Below are 14,631 nucleotides of genomic sequence, written 5' to 3'. Positions count from 1 at the left end.
CAAAGTTGCACAGGGAAGCAGATCTCTTACTCAGTGAAAGGCATTCTCTCATTGACACCAAAATTCTGGAGCTTATCATTACAGGAAAAGTGTCCCCAAATATCATCTCAAATATACCGTGTCACCATTTCATCAGACCCAGTTTATTTACTATTTTCATGAACCCCAGGAAATTCCCTTGTTTGAAATCACAAGTTGATTTTGTTTACCTGTCTCCCAGGCCCTCAGGGAGCACTGTTCTTTCCGTGTAGAAATACCTGCTTCATGCAAATGGATCCTTGGGAATATCTGAAACTTCTCTTTTTTCTCATTCATGAATCAAGTCTCTTTAACACTGATAATACAACACAGAAAAGGAATTCAGATTAAAGATTCCATTGAGCTTTTGTAAACAGAATGAGAAAGACAGGGCCACTGAACCAGCATCTTAAAATGTGTCTATAGTTCTTAAATATTTAATCAATTTATAGTTTTTAATATTAATGTCTTAGTTCCAAAGTACAGTTCTTAAATATATATATGTGTATATATATATATATATATATATATATATATATATATATATATATATATATATATATATATATATATGTAATAAAATCCACCTTCTAGTTTACAAGGTTTCATTTTAGGATGAATGAGGCTGGAAATATGGATTCATCATTACATGGGAGCTCATGTTGGCAACACCATTTGCAAAGCACAATTTTCAAAAGGTTAAAAACATGACTCTCATACAAATAGAAAAATTACAGAAGTCAAAGATTTTTTTCAGTTCAATTAATGAGGAAACCAGTAAGATGTCAAGACTGATTCAAGAGAAAATTCAAGGACCTGGAGATTTGTAGTTGGTCAAAGGAATGCTGAATAAATTTGCTAACAAATGCAAAACTGGTTAATGTCCCACTAGGCAATGTTCTTTGTGGTGTTACTGTACAAGCATCATTTGTAATGCTATCAGTTTTCTGCAGATTAACCCCTATTCTTATAAGCTTGCAAAACAGCCTTCCTTATCAGTCAGCAAAAGGTTCCCAGCCCTAGAAAATCAGATAATCCCTGGGCAGCAGAGGCCACTAGGCAACATCCAGGTCTACAGAGAACGGGCACTCAGTACTCTCTTGGACCTCTTTCCAAGTTCTGCATTACCTGCTCTTGACGCTTCTCTGACAGGCATGGAAACAAACCAATCTGCTTTTTCTGTATGTGTCATTAGATTTATGAAAGGGGACACAAAGCAGTCTCCCACTCTCCACTGGCCCTCCTTTGCCCCCAGTTTTTCATCATGGGCTGTGGAGTCAAACTGCTTGAGTTCCAATCATGGTTCCACCATTTACTACTGGGTGACCTTGGAAAAATTACTTAACCTCTCTGTGCCTCAGTTTCATCATTGTAAGAGAGGATTTTAAGTAATAGTACCTTTATGGCTTTACCATGAGGATTAAATGAGATAAAGCACAAATGCTAATAAATGTGAGTTATATTACTACTGAGTAAGGGTTCATCATTCTACCAGAGTATTCGGACATTAAAACATTTTGAGAAATAAACTGTCTGACACCTTATGTTAAAGAGGGTTTTGGTTCTACATTTCAAAGCAGAAGCAAAATACCTAATTCATCGAAATGAGTCAATTAGTAAACTAACGATTAACTTGTTTAAGAGGCTACAATAAATTCGCAATGTGTTAAAAGAGTAATTTACTTCTTTTAACTTTAAAAGGAACGTTTGATGTATGAGTCAGGGGTGGCAGGAAATTAATCTTCGTTGAGTTAAGGTGTCCCAGGCATTATACTTACCCCATATTCATTACATTGTCAACAAATGAGTATTTTCAGAAGGAGAATGGTTTTCCCCCCTCCTTAAGGACACATGCTACAAAATGAAAAACAGTAAAGGAAAATAACCAAAAGAAAAATACTCTGATGCCTTAGAAACTGGGTTTACCAAGCAAGTCAAATGCCAAAGCAGTGGTTCAAAGCACCTTTCAGCTTTCATCGTTTACTCTGCATTAAAAAAACCAATTAAATATTCTCTGAATTTTAAATTATATTTACCAACACACTGGTAACTATAATGCACTGGGAATATATTCCCTTTCACTATACATGGTTATTTTTATTTTGCCCACAGAATGCTGAGGAGAATACCGAATAAATACACGTTATTAAAACACACACAAACAACTCTGTTACAAATTGATGTAAATGGTTAGGTCTCCTTCCCATACAAATTTTGGCTTATATACCCTTACATCAAAAAAACAACAGTGGTGTAGGCCACCAAATACCCATGGATAAAGATGGTAACTTAAGCACTGAAGTCCAGAATCAGACAGGAAATAGCTATAAACCAAAATAGAAAGCAAAATAATGTAGAAAAGTGACAACTCATGTCAAAGTCTGGGTAAATTTTAATATGCCCAAGCCTGAGAAAAGAATTTTCCTAAAATGTTGGTTCTTAAGGGGACATTTGTAGGTTAAACTGAACGCAAAAGAAAAGGGAATTTCCCTAAAGAAGTTTTCTGAGCCAAAAGAAAATCAAATTATGCTTGAAAAACTAAAGCAAAGACTAATAATTCCTGTCTTTCTCTCCTCACCCACTTCTCCAGATTTGCTTCAGTGTAGGTTTTCCTGCTGGAGGCCATTTATTAACTCTATATTCTGTTATCTCAACACAACTGAATCTAGACTTAACCCTCTGTGTCTCAGTGGGTTGATAAATGAGACAATTATTTTCAGTCCCTCATGAGCTGGGAAACTGCATTCTGGATGTGCCCAAACATACGTAGACATATAGACATACTAAGCCTCAGATTAAAGAAACAGTAACTTACTGCCAAAAGGATATTATTTATGGCCACTATTAAAAATGATTTCGTCTTATATAACTTTAAGAAAGTATCAAGAGAGACACTGTGCGTTAAACAAAACTGAAAACGACTTCTCACAATATTTCATATGCTCAAAGTTTTATGCAAAAAACTTGTAAACTAGAATAATGTTGGTCCCAAGTTTTTAAAAAAGGTTTTTAAAAAGCTCAGCATGAGTTCATAAGTAAACTGGATGTTCGTGATTTTGAAAGAAAAAGGCAAAGTTAATAAAATGATGCTAGAAAATAAAGTGATATAGTTTTTTGCAACTGCATGCATTTCTAGTTCTTTGCCAAAGATTCTTAGATTGTAAAAATTGTAAAAGAATCTGGCAAAAGTAAATACATGATGGTTGTATTGAAGGCTTTCCACAACTGGAGACACTAAAATATATTTATTTAGTTGGGAGAGGAAGTGGCAGTGAGAGCCTTTCAACTATAATGACCATTTTAGAGTTCATTAGACACTATCGTTCATAATTCAAACACACATGAGCTGGTGCACTGTCTTAAGATGTCTAGTAGGTACAACAGCAAATAACAGAATTTGGGAGCCAGAAGACACTGGCTCTCTAAATACAACTAAGACTGTTTTCTATGTTGTAGCAGATAACAAGGACTATTTAAAATGGTAGCTTTGAGAGCTTATTTTTGAAAACTTAACTTGGAGTGAAACCCTTATCAAAGAATGTGCTCTGTTTGGATTTTCCTTTTAAGTAATGAAAGAACAATAAAAGGCAGGTGGAATTATACCAGGAGAAAAAAACAGAAATTACATTTCTCAAGCAGAAGTGCTAGGATAGAGTGAAGCAAAATTATAATAACCATTACTATTTGAGGTGGTATCTATTTTAATGTACTTTCAACTATGACTGAATGCTTAAATAAAGAAATGCATACAAAAGTGAAAGTTAACATATGTGCCTGACATTTTTGTTTTCCTATTCTCAAGGGTATATTTTTAACCCTGGGACAAAATTAGTAGCCCAAATCTTTATTCTGCCTTAAACTAATTTTTGTTTCTTGTCTTCTTCTCTCCTCTCCAAATCACTCTACAGAGTTAGATGATAAGAAATATGGTTCCTGGATACCCCTTAATTCATTCTTGTGGTATCCTTGTATAGAGTTCAAAATCCATACACTTCAACATATGTCGACATACCAAGAAATCAAGATGAAAGGTTCGGTTTGGAGATGACAGTTGAAAGACTTCTGTTAAAGTTGAAGACCACTTTGCGTTACATGGTCCACTGTCAACTCCGAGTTCCAACAGTGTAACAAATAAAAACACGGCCGACAAAACGTGACCCTATGTGATGTGGCCAGCGGAACTGATGTCTACAGCAGCTCTTGAGGTAGAAAACTTACTACTCATCACTAAACATGTGAATCATACCTAAGTTCATAATGTTTCAATATAAAAGTTTAAAAACTGCACAAAGATGCTGTGAATGTCCTGTACGTATACTTCAGTAAGGACCAGAAGGAGGTTTGGAATGAGACTGTTTTCTTTATGGATTTTAAAATATATAAATATTTCTTTAGGATTTTTATATATTCTATGCATTGACCTTCCATCTCCTTACAACCCTTCTGACTCAAGGAAGGAAAATCAAATCTTAAATGCTGTGGGTCCCTCCTTTGCTTGCGTGGCAGTCCCCACACAGAGGCGCAGGAGGCTGCTCTGGCACAGGGACGTGGGGGGCGGAGACCCGGGAGAGGACCCGAGCTGGGGGTCCCAGGACAGGGGAGGAGAGGCTGGGAAGGAGGAAGTCTAAGAGACTCTGCTGGGACTTAGGAGGATAAATAGCTATAAAAACTGAGCATTTTCAGGGCTCCTTCACCCACGTCATCCAATTTTGTAAATAGGTAATTCATTTTATGTTTTGAACAATCCAGCTATAGTACGTGCTACACATCTCCAGGTGATCAGAAGACCGGTCGGCCGGGCTTAGGGTGGCTGCCTTTCTTCAATTAGCAGTCGGAAGTCCCCACGAATGTATCCCAGAGGCAGACAGGTGGGAGAAGCACGCAGCTGAGGAAAACCTGGAGGGGAGAACAGGTCGGGAATGGCAGAGATGTTCCCTTCTCAGTGTCCTGGGAGCCCCTCTGTAGACAGAGTGTAAGAGCACGATGGTGCGTTTTCAGTCTGTGGAGGAAACCTAAGTTTTTGCATGTTTCAGAAATGGCCTTCTATAAACACCTGCAGACACTTTCCCTGATCCTGACAACACCTCATGTAAAGATGGAACGTACTAGACCTGGCATGGATGGTGCAGGGAAGGAGGAGAGCAGGCGTGGGAAGTAAAAATGATTCCTGAACGCAAAGTTCAGAGCCCAGCCTTGGCCTCTGGCCCCCTGACCCAGGAAACAGCCTAATCATTCAAAGACTGGCAGAGAATGAGCTACTGGGCTAATAATTAATAAAGACCTGTGAGGGCAGGCAAGGAGCAGCTGAGAAGCACAGTCACGGAATAAGAAAACAGGCACCACCGTTCATTTTTCCATTTTCCTTTTGGAGATGACCTCTGCGTAGGAGGTGTGAATGAAGTCATAGAGCTGCCTGGCATTTGCCACGTTCCCCAGCAGGAGCACCAGCTTGTCGAGGGACAGGCTTGCTAATTCGGCGATGTTCTTAATGTTGTTCATCAGGGAGCGACAGTTTTTGGCATTTACCCCTGGCATTTTTAACAAGAAGTCCTGGGGACCGGGATTATACTTCTCTGCCTCGGGGAGGGTCTCGGAATCGGCTGTCACGGCCATGGCCATCGCCGCGTCCGGCTGTGGCTTGTTCTGCTTCAGCGCCTCAAACAGCTCCGCGGTGGCGTGCGGGGAGGGGCACCAGAGGACGCGGAGCCTGGGGAAGTGCAGCGTGAGGAGCGTGAGCTTGGAGCTGATGTCGCCGCCGGAGATCTCCTGATGGAAGGCGCCTCGGGACACGAGAGAGAAGGGCTTAGTGGGGTCGAACTCGATCAGAAGCACCGGCCGCTTGTAGTAGCGGGACATGGAGACGCACTGGCTGTAGAGGCGGCCGTTGTTCAAAGAGCCAATCAAATCACTGATGCTCTTGCGCTCCACGCACATTTCTGGAGTCAGCACGTAGTCTCCGACCTCTAAGGTCACTGGCTCAATGTCAATGCCCCGACGGTGGATCAGAGATGGGAGTTCGCTTCGAAACTCGCGCATGTCCACAACGATACTTTGCTGGGTACCATTCTGTTCCTGGCCGCCTATGAAGAAAAAGAAGCACTTTAATGTCACTGAGGAATAACTCTCAAAGATGGAAGAGCACAAAGTTAAAAATCTATGTTTCTGCTGTTAATCTCCGATGCCTGGTTACACAGTATGACATGTTATTCCACACTTTTCCATATTATAGAAAGGTTTATTTAGAGTTTAAGGCAATTTCCCTTAAACTAAATAGAGCTAGTAGGAAATTGGGGTCTCTTGGTACTTCCTTACTTAGAATTCACAAATACCAGCATTTGCCATCATCTTCCCTCTGTGGTTCCTCTATGGCAGCGGTCCCCAACCTTTCTGCCACCAGGGACTGGTTTCGTGGAAGACAGTCTTTCCACGGACGGGGGTGGGGTGTGTGGGTGTGCGGGGGGATGGCTCAGGTGGTGATGCGAGCCACGGGGAGCCACGGGGGGCGGCAGATGAAGCTCCACTCACCTGCTGCTCATCTCCTGCTGGACGGCCCGGTTCCTAACAGGCTGCAGACCAGTATCGGTCCGTGGCCCAGGGGTTGGGGACCCCTGCTTTATGGCCCCTCACTGTTGCACTGACCACATTTTACTGATCATCGCCGTCCCAGTTCCTAGGACACAGTAGATGCTTAGAAATGTTCTCTGAATAAACTGCCTTGTGGACTGCTGTGAAAAAATTTGGAGCTTTTTTTTTTTTTTTTTAATAAGTACATTTTTTATTTATTTATTTATTATTTATTTTTGGCTGTGTTGGGTCTTCGTTTCTGTGCGAGGGCTTTCTCTAGTTGCGGCGAGCGGGGGCCACTCTTCATCGCGGTGCGCGGGCCTCTCACTATCGCGGCCTCTCTTGTTGCAGAGCACAGGCTCCAGACGCGCAGGCTCAGTAACTGTGGCTCACGGGCCTAGTTGCTCCGCGGCATGTGGGATCTTCCCAGACCAGGGCTCGAACCCGTGTCCCCTGCACTGGCAGGCAGGTTCTCAACCACTGCGCCACCAGGGAAGCCCAAATTTGGAGCTTTTAGTGCTTGTATCAATGAGTCCAGAGATGGGAAAATGGGAGAAGCTGGGAAAAACAAGAGCACAGAGCTTCTCCCACTAACGTGCATATGAATCACCTGGGATGGAGTTAAAGTACCTACTGTTTCTGTAGGTCTGGAATAGGGTCAAAGACCCTGCATTTCTAACAGGCTCCCAGGTGATGCCAACGCTGCTGGTTGAAGGACTCAGAAGTGCTGTTGTAGGCAGAATAGTGGCGCCCTGATGATATCCATGTCCTAATCCCTGAAACCTGTCAATATGTTACTTTACACGGCAAAGGTGACTTTGGAAATGTGATTAAATTAAGGCTCTCAAGATTGGGAGATTATTCTGGATTATCCAGGTAGGTCCAAGGGTCCTTATAATGAAAGAGGGAAGCAGGAAGCTCAGAGTTGGAGCTGCTGACCTTGAAGCGGGAGGAAGGAGCCATGGGCCAAGGGATGCAGGCGGCCTGGATAACCTGGAAGACGAAGGGATTCTCCCCTGCAGCCTCCAGGGGGATCGCAGCCCTGCACACACCTTCATTTGAGCTCAGTGAAACCCATTTGGACTTTGGATTGTAAAATAATAATTGTTAGATAATAAATGTGTGTTGTTTCCAGACACTAAGTTTGTGGCAATTTGTTACAGCAGCAAAGGAAAGCTAACACAAGCGCTTAGAGGACTGAACTCGAAAGGGCAGATTTCTGTGAACAGCTTTCTGTGTGGTACCTACTTGCTCCAAACTACCTTATTCATATTGCCTGACATTCTGTTGTTCTGCATGACATGTCCCCAACGTATTTGAGTTAATAAGAATCTTCTTCAAAAGATACCCTGAGGCAGTGTTTCCCAAAGTATGGTCCAAGGACCACGTCCATCAGACACTGACCCCATTTCAGATCTATTGATGTGGAATTTCTATGGACTGGGGTCCATGAATCCACAGTTTTAACAAGCATCAGAGGTTATTCTTAAGTACGCTAAATTCTGAGACCCACTGCTTTAACTGCACTGGACCCCACCAAAGGAGAAAAGGGCTCAACTGTATTGTTTTTCCCACACCTCTTGGCTGAAAGCAGCTGCTGACATGCGGAAACGGGGCCTGGGGCGTGGGACATGGCTAACCCTGGACCATGGTGCATGTGGCATCCAGCAGGTCTTGGTGGAAGCCACTGCTGGGAGGCTGCATGGCAGTGAGAGTACCACACACCTGGGATCTGGAAAAGCGCCAAGAAGCAACCAACAAACACAGACAGGGAAGTGGGAACGCACCCCAAACAATCCTGACTCTTTATCTATGGGCAAACTGGCCTCTTCAGGTAAAGGTAAGAACCTAATCACCATTTACAAAAGTTTCTTGGCAAAAGTACACTCTGAATCTCAACCAGTGCGCGAGCATAACTGATTTCCAATGCCGATGCGTAGATCACAACCCCACTTATCTTACAGGTGAGGAGCCCGAGATCCAGGAAGGACACGTGGCTAGTAAACGGCCAGCTGAGACCAGGGTATGGGAGCAGACACGCACGTTTAAGAGCTTACTGAGAAAAACCAGGCTTCTGCAGAGAAACTCTGGAATCTCACAGCCTCCTGCACAGGCAGCAGGAGTGTTCGGCAAAGGGCAGGACTCACCGGCTTTGCGTGTGTCGGTGGGAGCACCTGCAGATACACAGCCTCTTACGAGGTCGAGGTTCGTTTCGTCTCTTCCTTCTCTTTCTTCAGGGACAACCATGCTAGCCTTTTCCCTGGGGGTGGGAGAAAAACATCTTCAACATTTTTGAGCTAATTTTAAAATTCCAGATTTTAATCTTTTGGTAATTATAATACACAAAATGATCCACATAACTGTAGTGGTAAAAGAGAATACAGGAAACATTAGAAGTAAATATGCACAGTCAAGTGATGTGTAAAGGAAGCAGAAAGAGTTTCTTGGTTGGGTACTCCTGCTCATCTTCCAGAGTTAAAAAATACTGTTATTTATTTTCTATTCTGTATGTCCTCTAAACACTTTGCGGCATGAAAGAAGCATGTGAAAAATGCCACAGAGAGATTATTGAGACTTTTTATAAAAATGTGCTAAATGTGTTACTGAACATTGAAAAGGATTCAGATAATTTATATCCCAATATTTTCAGACTAATCATAAATAGGATTGTTAAAAATCAATGATTAGGGACTTCCCTGGTGGTGCAGTGGTTAAGAATCTGCCTGCCAATGCAGAGGACACGGGTTTGAGCCCTGGTGCAGGAAGATCCCACATGCCGCAGAGCAACTAAGCCTGTGCATCACAACTACTGAGCCTGCGCTCTAGAGCCTGTGAGCCACAACTACTGAGCCCATGTGCCACAACTACTGAAGCCCATGTGCCTAGAGCCCGTGCTCCACAAGAGAAGCCACCTCAATGAGAAGCCCACGCACCGCAACAAAGAGTGGCTCCCGCTCACCACAACTAGAGAAAGCCCATGCACAGCAACGAAGACCCAACGCAGCCAAAAAAAAATTAAATAAATAATAATAAAAAATCAATGATTAAAGAAATGAAAACAATACAGAGTTAAGCTTTGATTTAAAAAACTCCAGGTGGGAGGCCCCATTAAACACCCTCGGTTTTAAAGGAAAATCAAGATTAATATTAGAAAGCAAATTTCCAACAAAAGATTTAAACAAAAAAAATCAGCATCTCAGGTTATGCAGTAGAGCAGCATCAATTCACTCACTTGTGCGTTTACTTAAAACATTTACAGAGGGCTCCCACATGTTGTGCGAGGTATTTTGGATACAAATATGGTTACCCGATAATTCCTGTCTTCAAGGAAGCTCAGTATCTTAAACCCGGTAGATTGACAAGCCTGTACAATCCTAACTCAGATTTGTAATCTGGAACCAGAATCATGGCAAGATCCTCAATAACCACAGGAAGAGTAGGCCAGGTTTGCCATAGTCTTATTTTTCAAAACCAGTAAAGGATGTTATAATCAGTTCAGGAAAGAGCAAGCACTGTGTGTTCCTCTGTGCCAGGCTGACAGAAAAGATGTATAAGGCTGGGTCTCTGCCCTCGCTGGGCTTGCAACTGAGTTTCACGGCAGCGTGAAAACCGTGGAACTGACTGACTGCAATAAAAGAGGCCGGGGAAGGTGAAACAAGAGGAATCTTCATCAGCAACTAATGATTTCAACAAGGGCTCAAACAAAAAGGATTTTCCAATGAAAGGAAATAAAATCAGATGGAGCAATTCCCCAACCACTCTGGATACGTGATGTTTTAGGGCAGGGTACCATGAAGAGATTCCACCAGAGAACAGAAACTCCAAGTTTAAATTCTTTACTATTTGAAACAATATACAAATGCAAAGTTATTACCAGTATAACATTTTATGAATAGATCGCAAGGAGGCAGGCAATAGTTCCAGTTCCGTGCTCCCTCGTCATTCTCAGTACCGGTGTCAAGTGTTGCTGATGAAGGATTCTTTGCAGTGACAATGGCTCTGGCAGCCATTCATTACGGCCCCGTTAAACCTATTAGACTCCAGCTGGGGGCAAGGGGCAAACCATTCAAAAAACTTACTGCTCTTAAATTTCTTTTCCTTTTATATTTGGGATCAACATGGGGGATTTTTTTTCTTCTTTATCTCCACTTACCTTACTCGCTAAGCTATCACACGTGAGGGCATCCTCATTTCCTGATTAATTTGTAATTGTGGCTGTAGAGCACAGTGAGTTAGAATGCAGACTCTGGACCCATGTTTCGTGAATCTGAAACCACTTACCGGCTGTGTGACTTTAGGCAGGTTGTTTAATGGCTCTGTCCCTCAATTTCGTCTGTAAAATGCGGATGATACTAAAATCTAACCTCAAAGAGACTGTTACAAGGATCACATAATATACGTAAGGCACTCAGAAGAGTGCCTGGCACACAGGAAGCACTATACAAATGTCAGCTGTTATTATAACCATACTTTTCTTACAATGTAGCAACCTCATCCCCTAATTATCCACGATATGCTAAAAAACAGATTTTCTTTCAAATGATTCCACAACTGTTTCAGTTAATACTGTTAAAAAAACAGCTAGTTTGCTATGAAATGTTATAACTGCAAATTGAATCTGAGAAAAAAATATACTCCTGAAATGAAACCAGGGTTGTGAAGAAAATAGTAAGTCTTCCTAATCAGTAACTCAAATTAGTTTAACAGAAATTTGCCAGACTTACATTCAGTCTCTTGCTTTCTACATTTGCATAATTTTTCAAGTTACTCTATGTGATAGACACAAAATAATAATTAAACAATTCAGGTCCCTATTTCCACTTAAAGTACTGTGGTTTCTTAATTTTGCCTTAACATCTTCAGTGATATTTGACGAGCTTGTACAACGTGACAACACAGGGAGGAGACACTGGACTAAAGTCTCTTCAAATGGGCGTTTATTCAAGCCCTCACGCTAACCCATTTTGTGATCATATTTTCTAACTGTAAAATTTCAAATAAGCTAATAACCTTTTTCTTTGAAAAGTGGTGACCTCTCCAAAACTATGTATACTCAGAATGTCATTACGAATTTTTGGACGCAGGGAGCATTTTATTAGCAATACTTACAAGTGTAACCTTCTTTCTCTTTACTTGACATCTGTAACCTACTGATCTCTGGTCCAGTCACACAGTCCTTTCACTGCCAGTTCGCCTGATTCATTCCTCTCTGGTTATTTTAAATAGTAGCATTGCTTTTGTTCTTACAACATCACTCATGGAGGTCCTGGCAAAAGCACATTCCCTCGGTCTCACATTAAATTTTTCTCTAAGTCCAGGCTTAGTGCAAATGCTCTTTCAGCCATGCACCTCACATATATTTTGCTTTTCAAAACAAACACTTCTCAAATTCCCCAAGTTTTCTGGGAAAGTAAATATCTTAAGATTCTGAACGGCATAACTATCTGTGTAATATGGGAAGATCTAACATAATAAGTAGACAATCACCACTGAGAGTTTATAAAATTATGCCAGACCATAGATAAAATGACATCAAAACCTGGTATGGAAATTACTGTAGAGACTGAAACATAGGAGAAAGTCCGTACCCCCGGTTCTGCTGAGTGAAGTTTCCAGTATGTGTCAGGCTTACCCGAGCCTTGACACTGAGCCCTTCGAGTGTAAAATCACTTGTATAAGCTGGGAATGGCAATGTGGTCCCCGATACCTGGCTACAATCCACTCTTTTTCTAGGCCAGGTTCTGATGCACTGGAGAAGAGGCAGTCACGGGAAGGAGGCCTGGAGCATAAAACTCACCTACTCAGAGCCTACCAGGCCCCCCTTGGCTACGACACTGTGCAGGAAAGGGTTAAGGGAGCAGGCCTGGGCTGCTCAACCCCTGCACATTCCCAAGAAAGGCCTGTCTCCTCAGCTTGTCTTCCCAGAAGCCCTTGGCCAGCTTCTGGGAGTTGAGGTCTGAGCTCTTGGAATACAACGCCTGATAAGAGGGTTTTTATATGCCTGGGACCACACGGCACCAGTGTGATCAGATGGTTTACGCCAACAGTGTGATTTCTAGTGAATACCTGTTTTTGCTCCAGGGAGCTGGAGTCTGTCACTTGAGTACTATGTCTATATGACTGACTCCCAATAAAAACGCTGAACCCCAAGTCTTGGGTAAGCTTTCCCGTGGACGACACTGAGCGTGTGCTGTCACACGCTGCCACTGGGAGAATTAAGCACGTTCCTGCGACTTCACGGGCAGAGGACACTCAGCAGCTTATGCTGGATTTTCCTGGACTTGGCCCCGTGTGTTCTTTCCCTTCGCTGATTTTACTCTGTGTCCTTTTCCCTGTAATAAATCATAACTGTGAGAATACCAGTTTTTCTGACTCCTGTGGGTCCTTCTGGTGAATCACTGAGCCTGAGGGTGGTCTTGGGGACCCTCAACATGAACACCAACAACCTAATCTGAATACCTTAGCTCCATGGGCTCATTTGTGATTTAGAGACAGTTGCTTTAATCAGAGAAGCCTTAGGCAAAGGGTATTTTAAAAAGAGTGAAGGAGCAATTAGGAGGTACTGGCCCACATCCAGCAGCACCAATTCTTTGATGCCATTTCCTCGATGTCTCCTAAATCTGTCCCCTTCCCTCCATCAACCTAATCCTGGCTGCCACCGGTTCTTATCAGACAATTGCAACAGCTTTCCTGACTCCTTCCCTGCTCCATCCATTCCTCAGTTTGATGCCAGAGAGAGCCTTTAAAAAATACTCTATGTCACTTTCCTAATTAGAACTCTTCAGTGCCGTCTTACTGGCTACAGAGTCAAGTTCTAAATCCTTAACAGGCCTTGCGCACCTCTGAGCTTTCACACACACCCTCGTTCAACAGGAACCCCGGCCTACCTTGTCCACTTAGCAACCAGCACACGTGCTCCACGGGTCAGCTTAAAGGTCACTCCTTCAGTGACGCCGTCCCTGACATCCCACACTGGGTCAGATCTCTTTGACAGACTCTCGTAGGATACCCTTTTCTTTTACCTTTGCAGCCCGCTGCCCTCTGCCCATGTCTATTTATGATATTATTCATAATCATTCAATGTTTGTCTTTTCCACTAGGGGATAAGCTCTAGGAGGCAGGACAGAGCCTTTTTCTGCACCACTGTGACTCCAGCACTTTAACATTAGCACAGGGGTTGGCTCATAATAGATGCTCAAGAAATATCTGTTGACTGTTTGAGTCTTGGGAGATGAAGGTCTAGGAGACACAGAGAGGCGCTAAAGGCTCTAGACAAGAAGAGGTAGTCTGCATAATACCTGGTTTGTTATAACACTTTCTGGAATACTTTTTCATTAATAGAAAATACATATCTATGAAATGCAAACAGATTCGCAGACGTAGAGAACAGACTTCACAAAGGGGAGGGGGCTAGGGGAGGGAAGTTTGGGGAATTTGGGATTAGCAGATGCAAACTAGTATATATATAGGATGGATAAACAACAAAGTCCTACTGTATAGCACAGGGAACTATATTCAATATCCTGTGATAAACCATAATGGAAAAGAATATGAAAAAGAATGTACATATATGTATAACTGAATCACTTTGTGTACAGCAGAAATTAACACAATATTGTAAATCAACTATGCTTCAATCAAAATTGAAAATAAAAATATACATATTTTCATAAGCTGAAAGGACTGACCAATAATTGTAGGACCAATAGCTGTAAGAATCCATGGCTAAGGCATGCCACAATCACAGAGGATAGGAAGGGAAGGGAACTGCCCACGAACCGTGCTGAGCTTCTTCAAAGGGACTCAAGGACACTGATTCAATAAGCACTCCTGTTTCTGGGAACGCATGCCCTGGATGAACTGGGGTATCTGCATATTTTAAGCGTATACTGAGAGCCCGCAGCCAGTGTTGAAGGATGGCTGTCCATTCTGAAATTCTGTCTAGGTCCTGGCTGGCTAACTGCCACTAAGAATGATTTCTGCCCTCTCGCTGTCACTGATATGTTGCCAATGTCTGAGGCTTGAAAGACTGGTCTGGCCCAGTCACTG

At 42.5% G+C, this 14,631-nt stretch overlaps 1 protein-coding gene across 1 annotated transcript in view; it reads right to left on the bottom strand.

Annotated features, from left to right (window-relative positions):
- Positions 1-607: 607 nt before the first annotated feature.
- ERCC4 (ERCC excision repair 4, endonuclease catalytic subunit) overlaps positions 608-14,631 on the bottom strand; it is a 37,210-nt gene continuing 23,186 nt past the window's right edge. Inside the window, exons 10-11 of the mRNA XM_036826562.1 lie at positions 8,730-8,842; positions 608-6,098 (exon numbers count right to left, since the gene is read on the bottom strand). Of these exons, the coding sequence (XP_036682457.1) occupies positions 5,365-6,098; positions 8,730-8,842 (847 nt within the window). The 3' untranslated portion in view covers positions 608-5,364. The remainder of the gene's footprint in view (positions 6,099-8,729; positions 8,843-14,631) is intronic.

Source organism: Balaenoptera musculus, chromosome 15, assembly GCF_009873245.2.
Source record: "Balaenoptera musculus isolate JJ_BM4_2016_0621 chromosome 15, mBalMus1.pri.v3, whole genome shotgun sequence".
In the NCBI taxonomy this organism is placed as follows: Eukaryota; Metazoa; Chordata; class Mammalia; order Artiodactyla; family Balaenopteridae; genus Balaenoptera; species Balaenoptera musculus.
Note: the sequence above shows the minus strand (reverse complement) of the source record. Positions and strands in the feature narration are given on the sequence as shown.